This window comes from Podarcis raffonei, chromosome 6, assembly GCF_027172205.1.
Source record: "Podarcis raffonei isolate rPodRaf1 chromosome 6, rPodRaf1.pri, whole genome shotgun sequence".
Lineage (NCBI taxonomy): Eukaryota > Metazoa > Chordata > Lepidosauria > Squamata > Lacertidae > Podarcis > Podarcis raffonei.
Window position 1 is genome coordinate 43,017,501 of NC_070607.1, and position 13,634 is coordinate 43,031,134.

Here is a 13,634-nt window from a genome sequence, read left to right on the forward strand (position 1 = left end):
CATTGGTGGCAGACAAAAATTTCTGTGTATATTGGACATTGTATATTTGACATTGACTTGTTCACAAGAAGTCTCTTGACTCTCACACTCCTTCACACACCCGTTGAAATTGATAAATGCTACTTTCAATTTTAAACTAGCCACACCTCCCTCTTATGCAGATGCCAGCCAAGATCTGAAACCATGGTTTGATCCTGGCTTGTGTTCGCTATACAGAGCTGTTGCTAGAATCTGTTAGTTCAAAATTGAAATAAAAAGTTTTCAATTTCTTCCTCTGGGGCACAAAGCAGGGAAGATACTCACAAGCCCAAGGATGTTGGAACTCATTCTTGGAATAGATAATCATGGTTTCTCACTATGCATAAACTCAGACACAGTTTACACTTAACCCTATCTGGGATATGGCCAGCTTTTAAAAACCTACTTAATGAATAATAAATCGTTACGTTGAGGCTTGTGACCAAACAAATGTCTTGTCTAATACAGTTTTATAAATCAGTACTTTCCAGGGGAGTTTGCAAGTTCTAATTTATTGTTAATATAATTCTAAATGTGTTGAATTGGGAAATTTATTTCAGTATTTTTTTACAAGTGCTCTAAAAATCTTTAAATTTAATGTTTTAATGTTTTAAATTTTAATTTACCCTTGCTAATTGGTAAAAATGTTCTGAAAAATAATAAGCATCTTTATTCGGTTTACTGAAGTGTCCATGCTTCAAGTAAATGACGAACAACAGAAGAGGCAACTATTGTAAACTCTACGGTGAAGTGACAAGCCAATAAAATTGGTATGCCATTCTCTATAAATATCACTATTGACAGCATCTCTGCATAATTATAAAGTTGATGATTCTCTAATACAGTGGTGGTAGAAAATGAGGTTTTCTGTCTAAAAGTTGATCAATGGGAGCCTAATAGAATAACTTGCAAGGGCAATCATTAAGCAAGTTATATTGCTGTGGTTTCATCTAGTCAATACAAATTCTGAAGTTTAAAACTTGCCCTGTTTCTTAAAGCGAGAAACCATGGACACTCCTTTATCAATCTGTGAAATAGTTACTTTCAAGCAACTTTTGCAGCTCAGTTGCTGTTTGTGTTGTACGATAACTTCTGCAATATCAGTTGTCTTGATTTTTCACTTGCTGTGCTAAAATACTGTTGTATTATGCACCAATTATTTCAATTACATTTGCTTTAACATACATTTGTTTTTCATTTGGATTCTTGTTTTAGGAGATGCCTTTGCAAAATAATCCAGACTATATACAGTAAAGGTTAAATGGACTGAAATGTAGTACCCTTACTTTGAAGGTTCAGTATTGTTGAACTAAGGATTCCATATTGCTATGATGTAACTGGATTCTTCTCTCACTGTGACAGCTTGAGCTGAAATCTGTTTAAAGGTCTACAATAAATCAATGGCTAAAAGAACTAGTGCTACTTAATGTACTACTTTTTTTAGGAGGAGAAGTCAGTGGTCCCCTGTTAGCAACCGTGTCAGTCTACCAAACTTCAGTTGTGGTTGGTCTGAAAAGCAACACTGAAAGCTCTCTTCTGGTGATTCAGATCAGCTAGTTGAAAAATACCTGTCCATTAAATATAAAACATTGATCTTGTTTCATACTTCATTTCACAGAACTGAACTGTTCTGCTCTAGCTTTGGAGATTAATAAAATCCATTGTGTTCAGTAACAAAGATAATTGATGTCTTAATGGTGCTTAAACATTGTTGTGTCTAATAAGTCCACAAAAGCCTATATTGTGAACACGCCTCAAAATTAACTGTGGCTGAACTGAATATTGGGCTACCCGATCAGTTTTGCCTTGCTAATTTTTTCAAAAAATATGCACGTATCCATTTATTTTCTGGACCATTTTCAAGCTTGGCTCCTAACACTAGGTGCCCTTATCTTAGGTAGACTTGATGGTGAAACTTAAGGAGCTTTGTGAATTTACTGAAAGAGGGGAGTTGGCCAAGGCAAGGTTCCTTGGCAGAATTGATTGACATGCCTTACTCACATTGGAGATGGAAATATGTGGCATTCCAAGATTTATTGGGGCTACAGCTTCCCATCAGCTTTGACCACCAGTCATGATGGCTGGGACTAATGGAAGCTGATCTCTAGCAACAGACCCAGCCCCTCCCACCCTTGACTTAGGTCAGTTCTAAACTCTGCATTTTTCTGGAACCCCAAATGTTGTGATAATGAGACTTAATTCTAGCTCCAGCATGAGCTCTACAGCAGAGGAGGGCAATATTTTTGGCTTGAGGACCACCTTCCCCTCTGGGCAAATGTCAGAGGGCTGCCTGCCAGAGGTGGATGGAACCAGAAGCAAAAGTGGCTGGAGCAACAAATGTACAGTACAGATATTCAGTTTCTGTACACATTTACACCATTTTCCATGCAAGCAAGTGGCCTCAGAGTCTACAGGCACATTCCAACCGGGCAAAAATACCATATTTGTGGTATGAATTAGGGCTAATGAGGGGTGTTGCCTGAGGAGAGGGGCTGTGGCCTGGGCAAAGTTCTGAGGACCAGACATAAGCTGGAAGGGGGTTGCATTTGGCCCCACCTCTGCTCTACAGGTTCCTGCAAGGGCCTTATTGAACCCCAGTGGTTTGTTTCCTTCAAATAGCTGAGCTTTAACATATTGGAAGGTTCTGCCTCAAAATCTTCAGTCCACTGCATCAAAAGATCAGTACTTTATAAGCTGTGATCATAAAACTGAAACAAAGTTCAGTCATTAGTACAGACATACTTTTGTTCGTTCAGTAGGAAAAGTCCTTAAAGGGTTTGATCCTTTCCACACTTCCATCTAAATCGTACCATTATGGGCCTCCTGGGCCAGGAGCGGATTGGTCCCACATGTACTGTAGAACCCCAGGAGTGGATGAAATATTTTCAAACCCTCTTCTATGACGACAAAGCTCAGCACAATGATCTAAGTGCCTACTCCGAGAATTTACCATATTGGCCTCCTGTCTCCATAGAGGAGGTGGGGAAACTAATTGCTCAACTGAAAAACAACAAAGCCCCGGGCATAGACCACATTCCAGCAGAGCTCATGAAGAACAATATCAGTTGGTGGGCTCCTATAATGGCGTCAATATTTACATACATCGATTCAACAGGCATAATACCTGGTTGCTGGACAGAGGCAGTAATTATTCCAATCTATAAAAAGGGTCCTATGGCAGATCCAGCGAGCTATAGACCCATTAGCCGCCTTACTATCCCCAGCAAACTGTATGCCAAACACCTCCACATCAAGCTAATTGACTGGATGGAAACTGAGGCAGTTCTGGCAGAGGAGCAAGCCGGCTTCAGACAGGGCAGAACAACAATAGACCATTGCTTCGTATTAGCACACCTCATTGACAAATACGTCAATAAAACATGTGGGATTCTATACGCAGCATTTATTGACCTTAAGGCGGCCTTTGACATGATCTCATGAGTCAAACTTTGGGCTAAACTCAATGCTACCAACACTGACAAAATATTACTATTCTTGATAAAAAGCCTATATAAAGACTCTAAGTTATATGTAAGAACCTCAGTAAATGGGCAACTAATTGGCCCTGTACCAGCCACCAAAGGAGTCAAGCAGGGCTGTATTTTAGCCCCGGCCTTATTCAACTTATATATAAATGACATGGTCAAATACCTAACATCCCCGGAGTTTCATGCCCCCAAATTGGCCGAAAAATCAATTTCAGTGCTCCTCTATGCGGACGACGCGGTTCTCTTATCACGAACTAAAGTAGGCCTCAAAAGGTTACTAAGAGAATTCTCAGCCTACTGCAGGAGAGATCAACTGGTGGTTAATCACCAAAAAACCAAAGTCATGGTCTTCGCTAGGAGACACAGACATCACAGATGGGAGATGGACAATCAGCCAATAGAACAGGTCAAAATTTTCAAATACCTCGGAGTAGTTCTCCAGTCAACAGGGGCCTGGGAGGCCCATCATAAATATGCTAGGGAAAAAGCATCTCAAAGCGCCAAAATACTGTCTCGCTTTTACTTTATGAAGGGGGGCAGACATATCCCAGCAGCTCTGGAGGTCTTTCAAGCAAAACCCTTGGCGCAATTACTCTACGGGGCCCAAATTTGGACGGGAAATCATTGCTACACACTTGAAACGGTCCAGTCTAAATTTTTAAGACAGATTCTAGCCATTCCACCATGCGCACCAAATGCAGCCCTACGGCTGGAGACTGGCCTCCTCTCCGTCGAAACCCGGACCTGGTTAAGAACATTCAACTATTGGCTTCGCTTAAATTTAAACCCATCCGGACTACTACATCTAGTAGCACGAGATGCTCATAGAAGTCGGTGGTCCAAAGTAGTGCATCAAAAACTATTTACATGTGGCCTCCAAGCACAGCATCTCCTGAAAATGGGTCTCCCCAAGGCAAAAACCTTTATTGACCAGCGCATGAAGGATATTGAGCAGCAGAATAATCTGGCCCATACAGTGGTACCTCGCAAGACGAATGCCTCGGAAGACGAAAAACTCGCAAGACGAAAGTGTTTTTTGTTTTTTGAGTTGCTTCACAAGACGATTTTCCCTATGGGCTTGCTTCGCAAGACGAAAACGTCTTGCGAGTTTGTTTCCTTTTTTCTTAAAGCCGCTTGAAGAGGTGCAGTTGCGACGGACCGTGCTTTGCAAGACGAAAAACCGCGCAAGATGAAAAGACTCGCGGAACGAATTAATTTCGTCTTGCGAGGCACCACTGTATTAAGAAATTTAGTGCTTGGTACGCTTATCTGCCCCCCTCCCACTTTGATTTTCGGGCACCTTATTTGTCTACCTTAACCATTCCAAAACTCAGACGGGCCTTTACACTGGCCAGACTAAATATGTTACCCTCAGCTGTTCTTGAAGGTAGATATCAAAAAATTTCATTCGAGAACCGGCTCTGCCCCTGTGGAGCTGGCTACGTAGAGACTGTGTCACACGTTCTCTTGTCTTGCTCCCTATATAAAGATCTCAGGGACGAGACCATCACGCCGCTCCTATCTGCCATCCCGGGCCGCTCTTGTGAAGCCAAATTGTTCTCACTCCTAGCCGACCAGAACAGCTCGACAACAGAGAAGGTTGCCAAATTTATCGAGAGAGCAATGAGACTGAGAGCTGTTATCTGAATGACATCAGTGTCGTCACCCGGATTCCTCGCCTAGGATATTATTATTATTATTATTACGTTTTATTATTATTATTTTATTACCTCTGCCAAGTTTTAAGTACTGAGATTATTAATTTATCTGCATCTGGTTATTATTATCTTTCTCCCTGTCCTGACCATCCCTCCGAGGTTATATTTATATTTATAATCTTTCAATTTGGCTGGTCTATTCATTTAACCGACCTGGAACAATCTACCAGAGAAAAGGCCGCCACCCATAGGACAGAGGGTCATGGATGAATGATAATCCAGCTTCTACCTAGGGGTTTAATAGGTCATAAGATTTTATGGTAACTATATTCGTAATGTATTTTTGTTGGTGTTTGTCCTTTGATGCTATGGCCTGTCGGCTATGCAAATAAAGTCTATTCATTCATTCATTCACTTCCATCTAAACATTGTAACTTGTCGACTGAAAGAAAAGAAAGAAAAGTTGCTTTATAAATTAAAACCCCCCACATTTAATTGTTGTGAGAGTGTATTTAAAGAAGGAAATAAGCACTACAACCATGAAACAACTTGTGGAAACAAGTTATAATCTACTTTGCGATATCAGCTAAAATGGAACACTTCCTAAACCAGGCTAGTAGAGAAGAAACCAAAGGGTTGGCACCTGTATCAAAATACTTTAAAGTTAAGAACATGAAACTAGCAATTTATTCCCTAAAGCTTTGAAACGGCAGCATTCATGCCTGTAGTGTATTTCCAGTGTTACTCAGTGCTACCTGTGTGTGACGTTTAGTAATATGCCCAGTAGGGGCTGAGACATTTTTTTATTATTTGTGGCACTAGCCAGAGGAGAAGCTAATGGGGATTCTTGAGTTTATGCTTACTCTGTTTCATAGGTATGAATGGGATTAGAATGACTTTCTTCTTCCTACCTCTGTTTCTCTTAGTAGCCAGGTAACGTTACCCCAGGAATGTATTTAGTGGCTTGGTGAGCTAATAAAGCAAGGCAGCTTGAAAGAGGCTAGTTCCTCCTTTCATACCTAAGCAACACAGTTTGAAGTGAACATTGATGGAAACATTGCCAGAACAATTCTGCCTATTAATTAGCATAATCCTGCAGCAGTCGGGGGGAAATGAACAGAATTCATCCTCAGGTAATAGCATCCATTCTATTGTGGGGGGGGGGATGTAATTATTACTTTTAATACGATTGATCAGCTAGCTCTTATTGCTATTAGAAAGTAGACACGCTGGAAACATCGGTATCTCTATTTTACCAGTAGCAAACTGGAATCAAAACTAAAAATTATAGTTTTAATTAAATCTCTGTATGTTAGTTACATGTTTTTGAATGTATGCAGATAGGGATTCTATCTGAATACTGAATGCACCGTAATTACAGACAATGTAATGCCTTGTGTTTCCTTAAAAACAATCTTCTCCCTCACAATGAAGGCAATATAATTTTATTTTATTTCTGTTAATTACAGAAAATTGAAGGAGCTTCATTTGGTTCAACAAAATCTCTCTTTACTGCTAACAGAGGTAATTGGTACTCTTACTAACAAAAAGCAGTTCAAAAATGCTGGAAACTGATTAGTTTATGAACTAAAGTTGTCCTTTCAAAAAGAGGAAATCTCTGCTTATATACTACTTGGCTCATATACTTCTTGACAATTGATGTTTCTATAGTTTACAGTATTTGAAAGTTGTTTCATTTTCACTAGTGTATTATTTGGCTACAAAATGAAAAATGCTTTTAGTTCATTCAAAAGCAGTATCCTATAGGCAGTGGTCTGTTGTTAGAAAACATACAAGTATAACTCATCAGGTATGTCTTCATAACAATATGAAGAGTCTTCTTAATTGTTGGTATGGTTTTAATACATTTTATTGGCATTATACCCCAGTTTGGATTTAAATTATAATGAACAGTGGGTAACAAATTGCATTTTTTAAAATACATTAAAATATTTTAGTTGCAGCATTTCCTGCATTCTTTTCTTCTTACTAGAGTGATGGGTGAAACTAAAAACTAAAAACAAATATGCAGTGGAGGACAGGAAGAGGGAGATCATCCCCCACACACTCCATTTCAACTTTTCTAGCTTGCTTCATTGCTGCCTATGCAACTTCTGTCTTGTACCATAGGTGGATTCTAGTACAAAAGCTTTGAGGAAAACATTGCAATGATTCAAGGCAGTTGCAGCTAATTCTTAAGTACCTTGTAAAAGGAAGGCAGTTAATCACCTAAAGGCAGGTTATGAGCACTGGGAGTGAGATTACACAATACATTAGTCAGCTAATTTTTACTATTTATACCCCGCACATCTTGCTGGATTGCCCCAATCACTCTGGGCAGCTTCCAACATATATAAAAACATAATAAAACATTAAACATTAAAAAAAACCTTCTCTATACAGGGTTGCCTTCAGATGGCTCGGAGGTCGGATAACTTCATACCCTCCAACATTTCTCCAATGAAAATAGGGACACCCTAAGGAAAAGTGGGACATTCCGGGATCAAATCAGAAACCGGGATGGCTTCTCTAAATCAGGGACATCCCTGGAAAATAGGGACACTTGGAGGGTCTGGTAGAGCACATGCTTTGTCCCAGATTCAATCTTTTTGACATCTCAAATTAAGAAGACACTTTGGTGAGCCAGTGCCAGTCAGAGTAGAGAACACTGGACCAAATAAATAAATGGCCTGACAGCAGCTTTGTAACTTCATAAAGTGCTACCACGTAATTTAGCTTTGAACAGGGATAGGAAACCTTAGGCCCAGATACCAAATGTGACCATCCAGTACTCTGTCTGGCCCATAGCTGTCAACTTTTCCCTTTACTTGCGAGGAATCCTTTTCGGAATAAGGGAATTTCCTTTTAAAAAAGGGAAATGTTGACAGCTATGGTCTGGCCCTCAAGACTCTCCTTAGGCTACACTGTCTACACTGTCCCTCCTCTGCGCTCTCCTCTGGTGTCTTTGCTTGCCTTCCTTCCTTCCTTCCTTCCTTCCTTCCTTCCTTCCTTCCTTCCTTCCTTTCTTTCTTGGAGGATGGACAGGTGTGGGTGTGTGAAACCTCTGACTTTGTTTACCTAGAAAGTAACTGCCTATACAAAGGTAAGCATTGTATCTGTTACTCCACCTGCCTTTTCCTCTGGCCCTGCCCATCAGTGGCATGCAACCCCCACCCCCAGAAGGGAATGCAAGCCTCAGACTGGGGGGAAAAGTACTAGAACCAGAAGTGGAGCTAGCTGCTCCAGCTCCCGGAGCAGCGTGCACTTGGGGGCAGCGCTAGCCGCCCACAGAGGCGGGGCGAGCATCCCAGGGGTGTGGGGCGTGTGTCCCAGGGGGGTGCGCCAGCCACTGCGAGCCTCCTGGAGGGGGCGCTGGGCGGTGCGAGTCTCCCGGAGGGGCGCCAGGCGCCGCAAGCCTCCCAGGGGGGTGCAGCCTGTGGCGAGCATCGGGGGCGGGGCAGCGATGTCAATCCCCCTGAGGGATGGCACCCAGGGCAAGCCACACCCACCTTTCTTCACCTCTGCCTAGAACATACATTAGCTCTTGACAAGCAAGAAGATGAGCTTTACAGAAGGTCAGCTGCTTGCACTTAAGGCAACAGGAAGCCTCTTGATTATTGTGCAGAAACATATTTTTAGATATGTGAAGAAATGCAAATATTAGGACATGACCTACGTGTTACCAGCATTATTTTTTAGCATAAATGGGACAGGTGTGTGCGTTAAGTGTGGTACGAGTTGAAACCTTTGGGTATAAAGTCTTGTACAGTTATGTTCTATATAACATTACGGTAGAATTAAAAACCCATGGAATAATTTCAATATGGGTTAATTAGTAGGGAGTAGAGGAAGCCAATGTCCTCAGTGTGGATTTTCGTACAAATTCAGTGTGAGGTAATATTTGGAATTGGTCTTTAAGTCTTCTCTCTGTGACAGGTACTATACAGGGCCTGCAAGGTTGCTGCAAGGATTGCTGTGCATGCATCCCTTGCACCCAACAATGTATCTGTGTGTCTGCCATTGGTCTTGGTATACTTGGTGTCATCGCTACTGTCATTGCATTGGTGGTCACAATTGGCATCCCTCCACATACACCAGGTCAGTCATTTCTAGCTTTCGTTATTATGATGGTGACCAACTGGAGTAATACTTTCAATGGGGCTGTGTCCAGTGTTTCTTCTACTCAGAGTAGACCCATTGGAAATAATGGGCAAGACTAAGGCCACATGTGCACAATACCACCTTAAAGAGTCATGGCTTTGTTGGGAATCTGGTAAGGCACAAGACAGAATCCATCCGGCAATTCTCACATGCAAACTCTATTGCAATCAACATGAGCAATGCAAAAGCTTCCATATATTTGCAAACTCATTCATGGCCATTATTTATGTGTGATGCATCCCAACATGGCTATGGGTCAAAACTGGATTATTTGAATGTGTCACTATAGTACTGGGGGTTGGGGTCTGATTAGGTCTGATCATTTCTTTGTCAGTATCCTCCATTGTTTCATCTCAATTTTATTTTTCAGTAAATCGTTTATGTGTGACCTCCGGTAATCAGACAGGCTTTTTATGTGACAACAGAGCTAGCTGCATTCCAGCCAGCCAGGTCTGTGATGCAAGACAAAATTGTGCAAATGGGGAGGATGAGCAAGGGTCACTATGCGGTAAGAATATTTGCTTAAATCCCCCTCTTACCATGCCCAGTTAATGCCACATGCTTTTCCCCATCATACCCTCAGCCATTTTATAAAGCTTCAAGCTATAGCAAGTTAGGTGGTGAGGAAAACAGAAGCAGACTGAGGATGAGGTCACACATACATGTTCTGCAGTCAGTCAATACAGCATCTAGTGATTATTTCCATGTGTGAATAGGCAAGAGAACAGAACAGCAGCATCAGGATTCAGGACCGACTCCTCTTCAAGTGGGCTAATGCAGCCTGAATTGAAGTTGTATGTAGGTTGAAGACAAGTCGCGAACTCTGCCAAGAGTTCTCACATATCAATAACAATATACCTGCAGCCCAGTCATCACTTGGAAGTATACTATTTCAGTTTCTACTTTAATAAATCCTCAAAATGTGATTTGATTTTGATTATTTAATTTCTATGTTGTTGTTGCTGGCATCCATCTGTCTTGAGAGACACTGGAGTGTGCCTCTGGGAGTTAAGTCAAACCACTGTGTTAGTAGCACCGAAGTGGCCTCAAAATATCTCTCAGCTGTGTAAAAAATACCTGAAGCAACAATAGGCAATTTAAACAACTTACATATAAAAAGTTACATTAACACAAAGTTGTGCATATATCTATATATTAATTTTCCTTCTGACACACCCTTCTTCTCAGCCTCTGAATTCTCACCCAGGGTCCAAGCGAACTTTCAGCTCAAGCCAAAAAGTCTCACAACAAGAAGAGTTCTAGAAACACCAGACATCACCCCAGTCTCTCATTCTAGACTTGTTTTTTGTTTTGTTTTGGAGGGGCAAGCCAAGGTAGATTGTACTTCCTCAGGCTGCCCACAGCTGTGTTCCATTCAACTACACTCTCCACACTCAGTTGCAGGTACAGCAGGTTTGTTGAGTTTCCCAGGGGGTCCAGTGGATGTGAAAAGGGGCCCCCTGCACACACAGCTCCTTCTTCATCCTCTGTCCTCTCCTCCTCCTCCAGCTGCTATTTGGTAGTCTGTATATTTAAGCAAAGCCTTTAACAACATCCTTTATTATTGTTTTTAAAAGTCCTTTTAAAGAAAGAGATGGTAACTAAATAAATGTAGTTACAGTGGTACCTCGGGTTACATACGCTTCAGGTTACAGACTCCGCTAACCCAGAAATAGTACCTTGGGTTAAGAACTTTGCTTCAGGACGAGAACAGAAATCGTGCTCTGGCAGCGCGGCGGCAGCAGGAGGCCCCATTAGCTAAAGTGGTGCTTTAAGAACAGTTTCAGGTTAAGAACGGACCTCCAGAACGAATTAAGTACTTAACCCGAGGTACCACTGTACTTCAACAAAAATAGTGTGAATATTGCATTAGTAATTGAACTTCTGAATGACTTTCATTTTCCACCTGCAAAGTAAGGAGAGGGATGTTCTCTTCACAGACAATGTTTCTGGAATGTACTTCAACACCCCCCACCCCCCATGTATGCTGTTTTACTTTGAGGATCTATGCAGCTTACGGTGCAAACTTCTACTTCTCTGTTCAGAAGAAAGTCCCATTGAGTTCAGTGAGAGTATCAAGATTGCCTTAGTTGTATTGTTATTTATTACTAATTACCACATTTTAAGCCACTGCTGTTTTTATCCAGTATATATTTTGCGCAATACAGCATTTTCTCCCCTCACCACTTCTGCTTCTTTCTTTATTTTTTTGTAGATGATTTGCCCAACAACCTTCCAGGATACTTGATATTTTATTGCAGCAACCGCAAGGTTTGGGTCTACGCAGACAAAAGATGTAATGGAATCAATGACTGCGGTGACTGTTCTGATGAAGTAGGAGCTTGTAAGTCTTTTCTTACAAAGTACTGCTTGTAGTTAATGGATAAATGGGAGCAGTGCCCAGGCAAGGATTGCACCCCATAACCTCCTTGTGGGTGTTGCACGTGAGGCAACACAGCAGGCACACTTCACTGTGCCTCTGCTGCAATGGCTCCTCATGGAGGTTACCTGCGGGTTGCCGCATTTGCCCTCTCAGCTTGTCAAGCTCCCGGCGTGAGTGGTGGCTTGTGCTCCTTGGTGGGCTTGGTGGCGTCCCTGCAGTGCCAGAGGTGAGTTGGCTGCACTCCTCTCCGCGCCCCTTGCCCAAGGACACATGGGAGGAAGGTCTAAGGGAAGAACCGGTGCTGGCTGGGAAAAGTCCAGGCTCCGGCTGGTGCGATTTCTGCCCTGAGGCAGATGTCTCTTCACTGGCCATATTTTATTGTTTTTAATACCCTGTTGGAAGCCGCCCAGAGTGGCTGGGGAGGCCCAGCCAGATGGGAGGTGTATCAGTAATAAATTAGGAGGAGGAGGAGGAGGTGGTGCCACAGCCCTGAAGGCCTGGCCTGGGCACAGCTCGCTTCCCCACAACTCCGTAAGGAAGTAGCCATGAGGCCTTGGCACGGGAGCCAGTCATGGGCGTGCTAGGTTGCACCCCCTCAGAATTCTGTGCCCAAGGCCATGACCCGCCTCAGCTCCCCAACGCTGCACCACTTTGTGTGAAATATGCTGGATTGTAAGTCCTTCAGGTTGGCACAGTCCCTTTTCGTCTACCAGGATATCCCCTTTTGCATAGCGTCATCCTCTAGTTTAGGGACATGGGATTTTGTACTAGTTCCCAACAGCCCTGACCACTGTGGCCATGCTGGCTGGGGCTGATGGGAGCTGGAGCCCAGCATCTGGTCCCCATCTCTGCTGAGTACATCTGTTATGCTTCTTTTTTATTCCAGGGGCCAGTTGCCCTCCTTGTGGGCCTCAATGGTGGGGATGCACCATGGTTGTCTTCCATATGTACTGTAGCTGCATTCCCAGACGTCTTTGCCGAGATGGAATACAGCACTGCAGTGACTGGTCTGATGAATACATCTGCACAAGATGAGCACTCCAGGACTGTAACCTTCAGAAAATAATGGGAGCTATCCATCAAATACTGCTGTTGGGGAATTGCCATACGTATTTATGAGAGGGGCTTGCGATGGATGCATTGTGTAGTGTTAGATGTGCTGCTCCTAGACCAGTGATCTTTCACCTTTTAAGCTCAGTAAAGTGTGTCTGCATGTGTGTATAACACCCTTGGCTTCCTCAAAACCCACTGCTACAAAAAGCGAAAGGAGGAAAAGAACGCCTGCTACCAAAAAATCTGGCTCAGACTTCCACAAGTACTGGAAGCTGCGAAATCTTGCTTTGTAACAGGGTAAAGGACCAGGGACAGCCACAAATAAAATGTTTTAAGTGTGTTTTAAGTGCAATATACAATGTGACACTAGATGGCAATGGTGAGCCTTATGGAAAATTAAATGTATTTTTTTATTTTTTTAAAAAAGGGTTTCCAGAATGATTTTTATATGTGTGTAGAACTCAGTTCAGGCGGAATCCTTCTCGCAATTGCTGATCAATGGCAGCTATTGCACAAGCACTTACAGTGATGGAAACTAATTGGTATCTTATTCCTAGATGACATTTAAGAGGGCAGTGATTACCTGCCATGTGAACTCTCTGTTTCCCCCCTCTCCTTTTCTCTGTTATTTTCCCTTAGCTATGGGCATTTGGGTGTTTGATGAGTAAAAGATCATTTATTTCAAACCATGCTGCTGTATTTGATACACTGCACTTCAGTCTACAATATTATTGTATCTCAAAGCCCTCACCTTTTTATACCTCTAACATGCCTGGTGTGACCTGCAGCTATTAGAGTGGAATGAACCCTTAAAAGTGAGAGCATTAGCTGTCAGTTGTAACTACGATAAAGTGGCCTCAGAATAGTCTTCTG

The 13,634-nt window shown here is 42.4% G+C and overlaps 1 protein-coding gene across 1 annotated transcript; it reads left to right on the top strand.

Moving 5' to 3' along the window:
* The first annotated feature begins 5,732 nt into the window (after window positions 1-5,732).
* On the top strand, window positions 5,733-13,068 carry LDLRAD1 (low density lipoprotein receptor class A domain containing 1). The gene is made up of 6 exons (XM_053392377.1): window positions 5,733-6,297; window positions 6,634-6,688; window positions 9,101-9,262; window positions 9,696-9,833; window positions 11,541-11,669; window positions 12,595-13,068. Exons 1-6 carry the CDS (start codon window positions 6,277-6,279, stop codon window positions 12,741-12,743), a joined length of 654 nt encoding a protein of 217 aa, XP_053248352.1. The 5' UTR covers window positions 5,733-6,276; the 3' UTR covers window positions 12,744-13,068.
* The last annotated feature ends 566 nt before the right edge of the window (window positions 13,069-13,634 follow it).

Bases quoted from the DNA above. Each gene is read 5' to 3' on its own strand.
- LDLRAD1 (XM_053392377.1), top strand. From the start codon at position 6,277: ATGAACAGAATTCATCCTCAG. The intron at 6,298-6,633 runs GTAATAGCATCC...TGTTAATTACAG, and splicing joins TGAACAGAATTCATCCTCAG to AAAATTGAAGGAGCTTCATT. The intron at 11,670-12,594 runs GTAAGTCTTTTC...TTTTTATTCCAG, and splicing joins TTCTGATGAAGTAGGAGCTT to GGGCCAGTTGCCCTCCTTGT.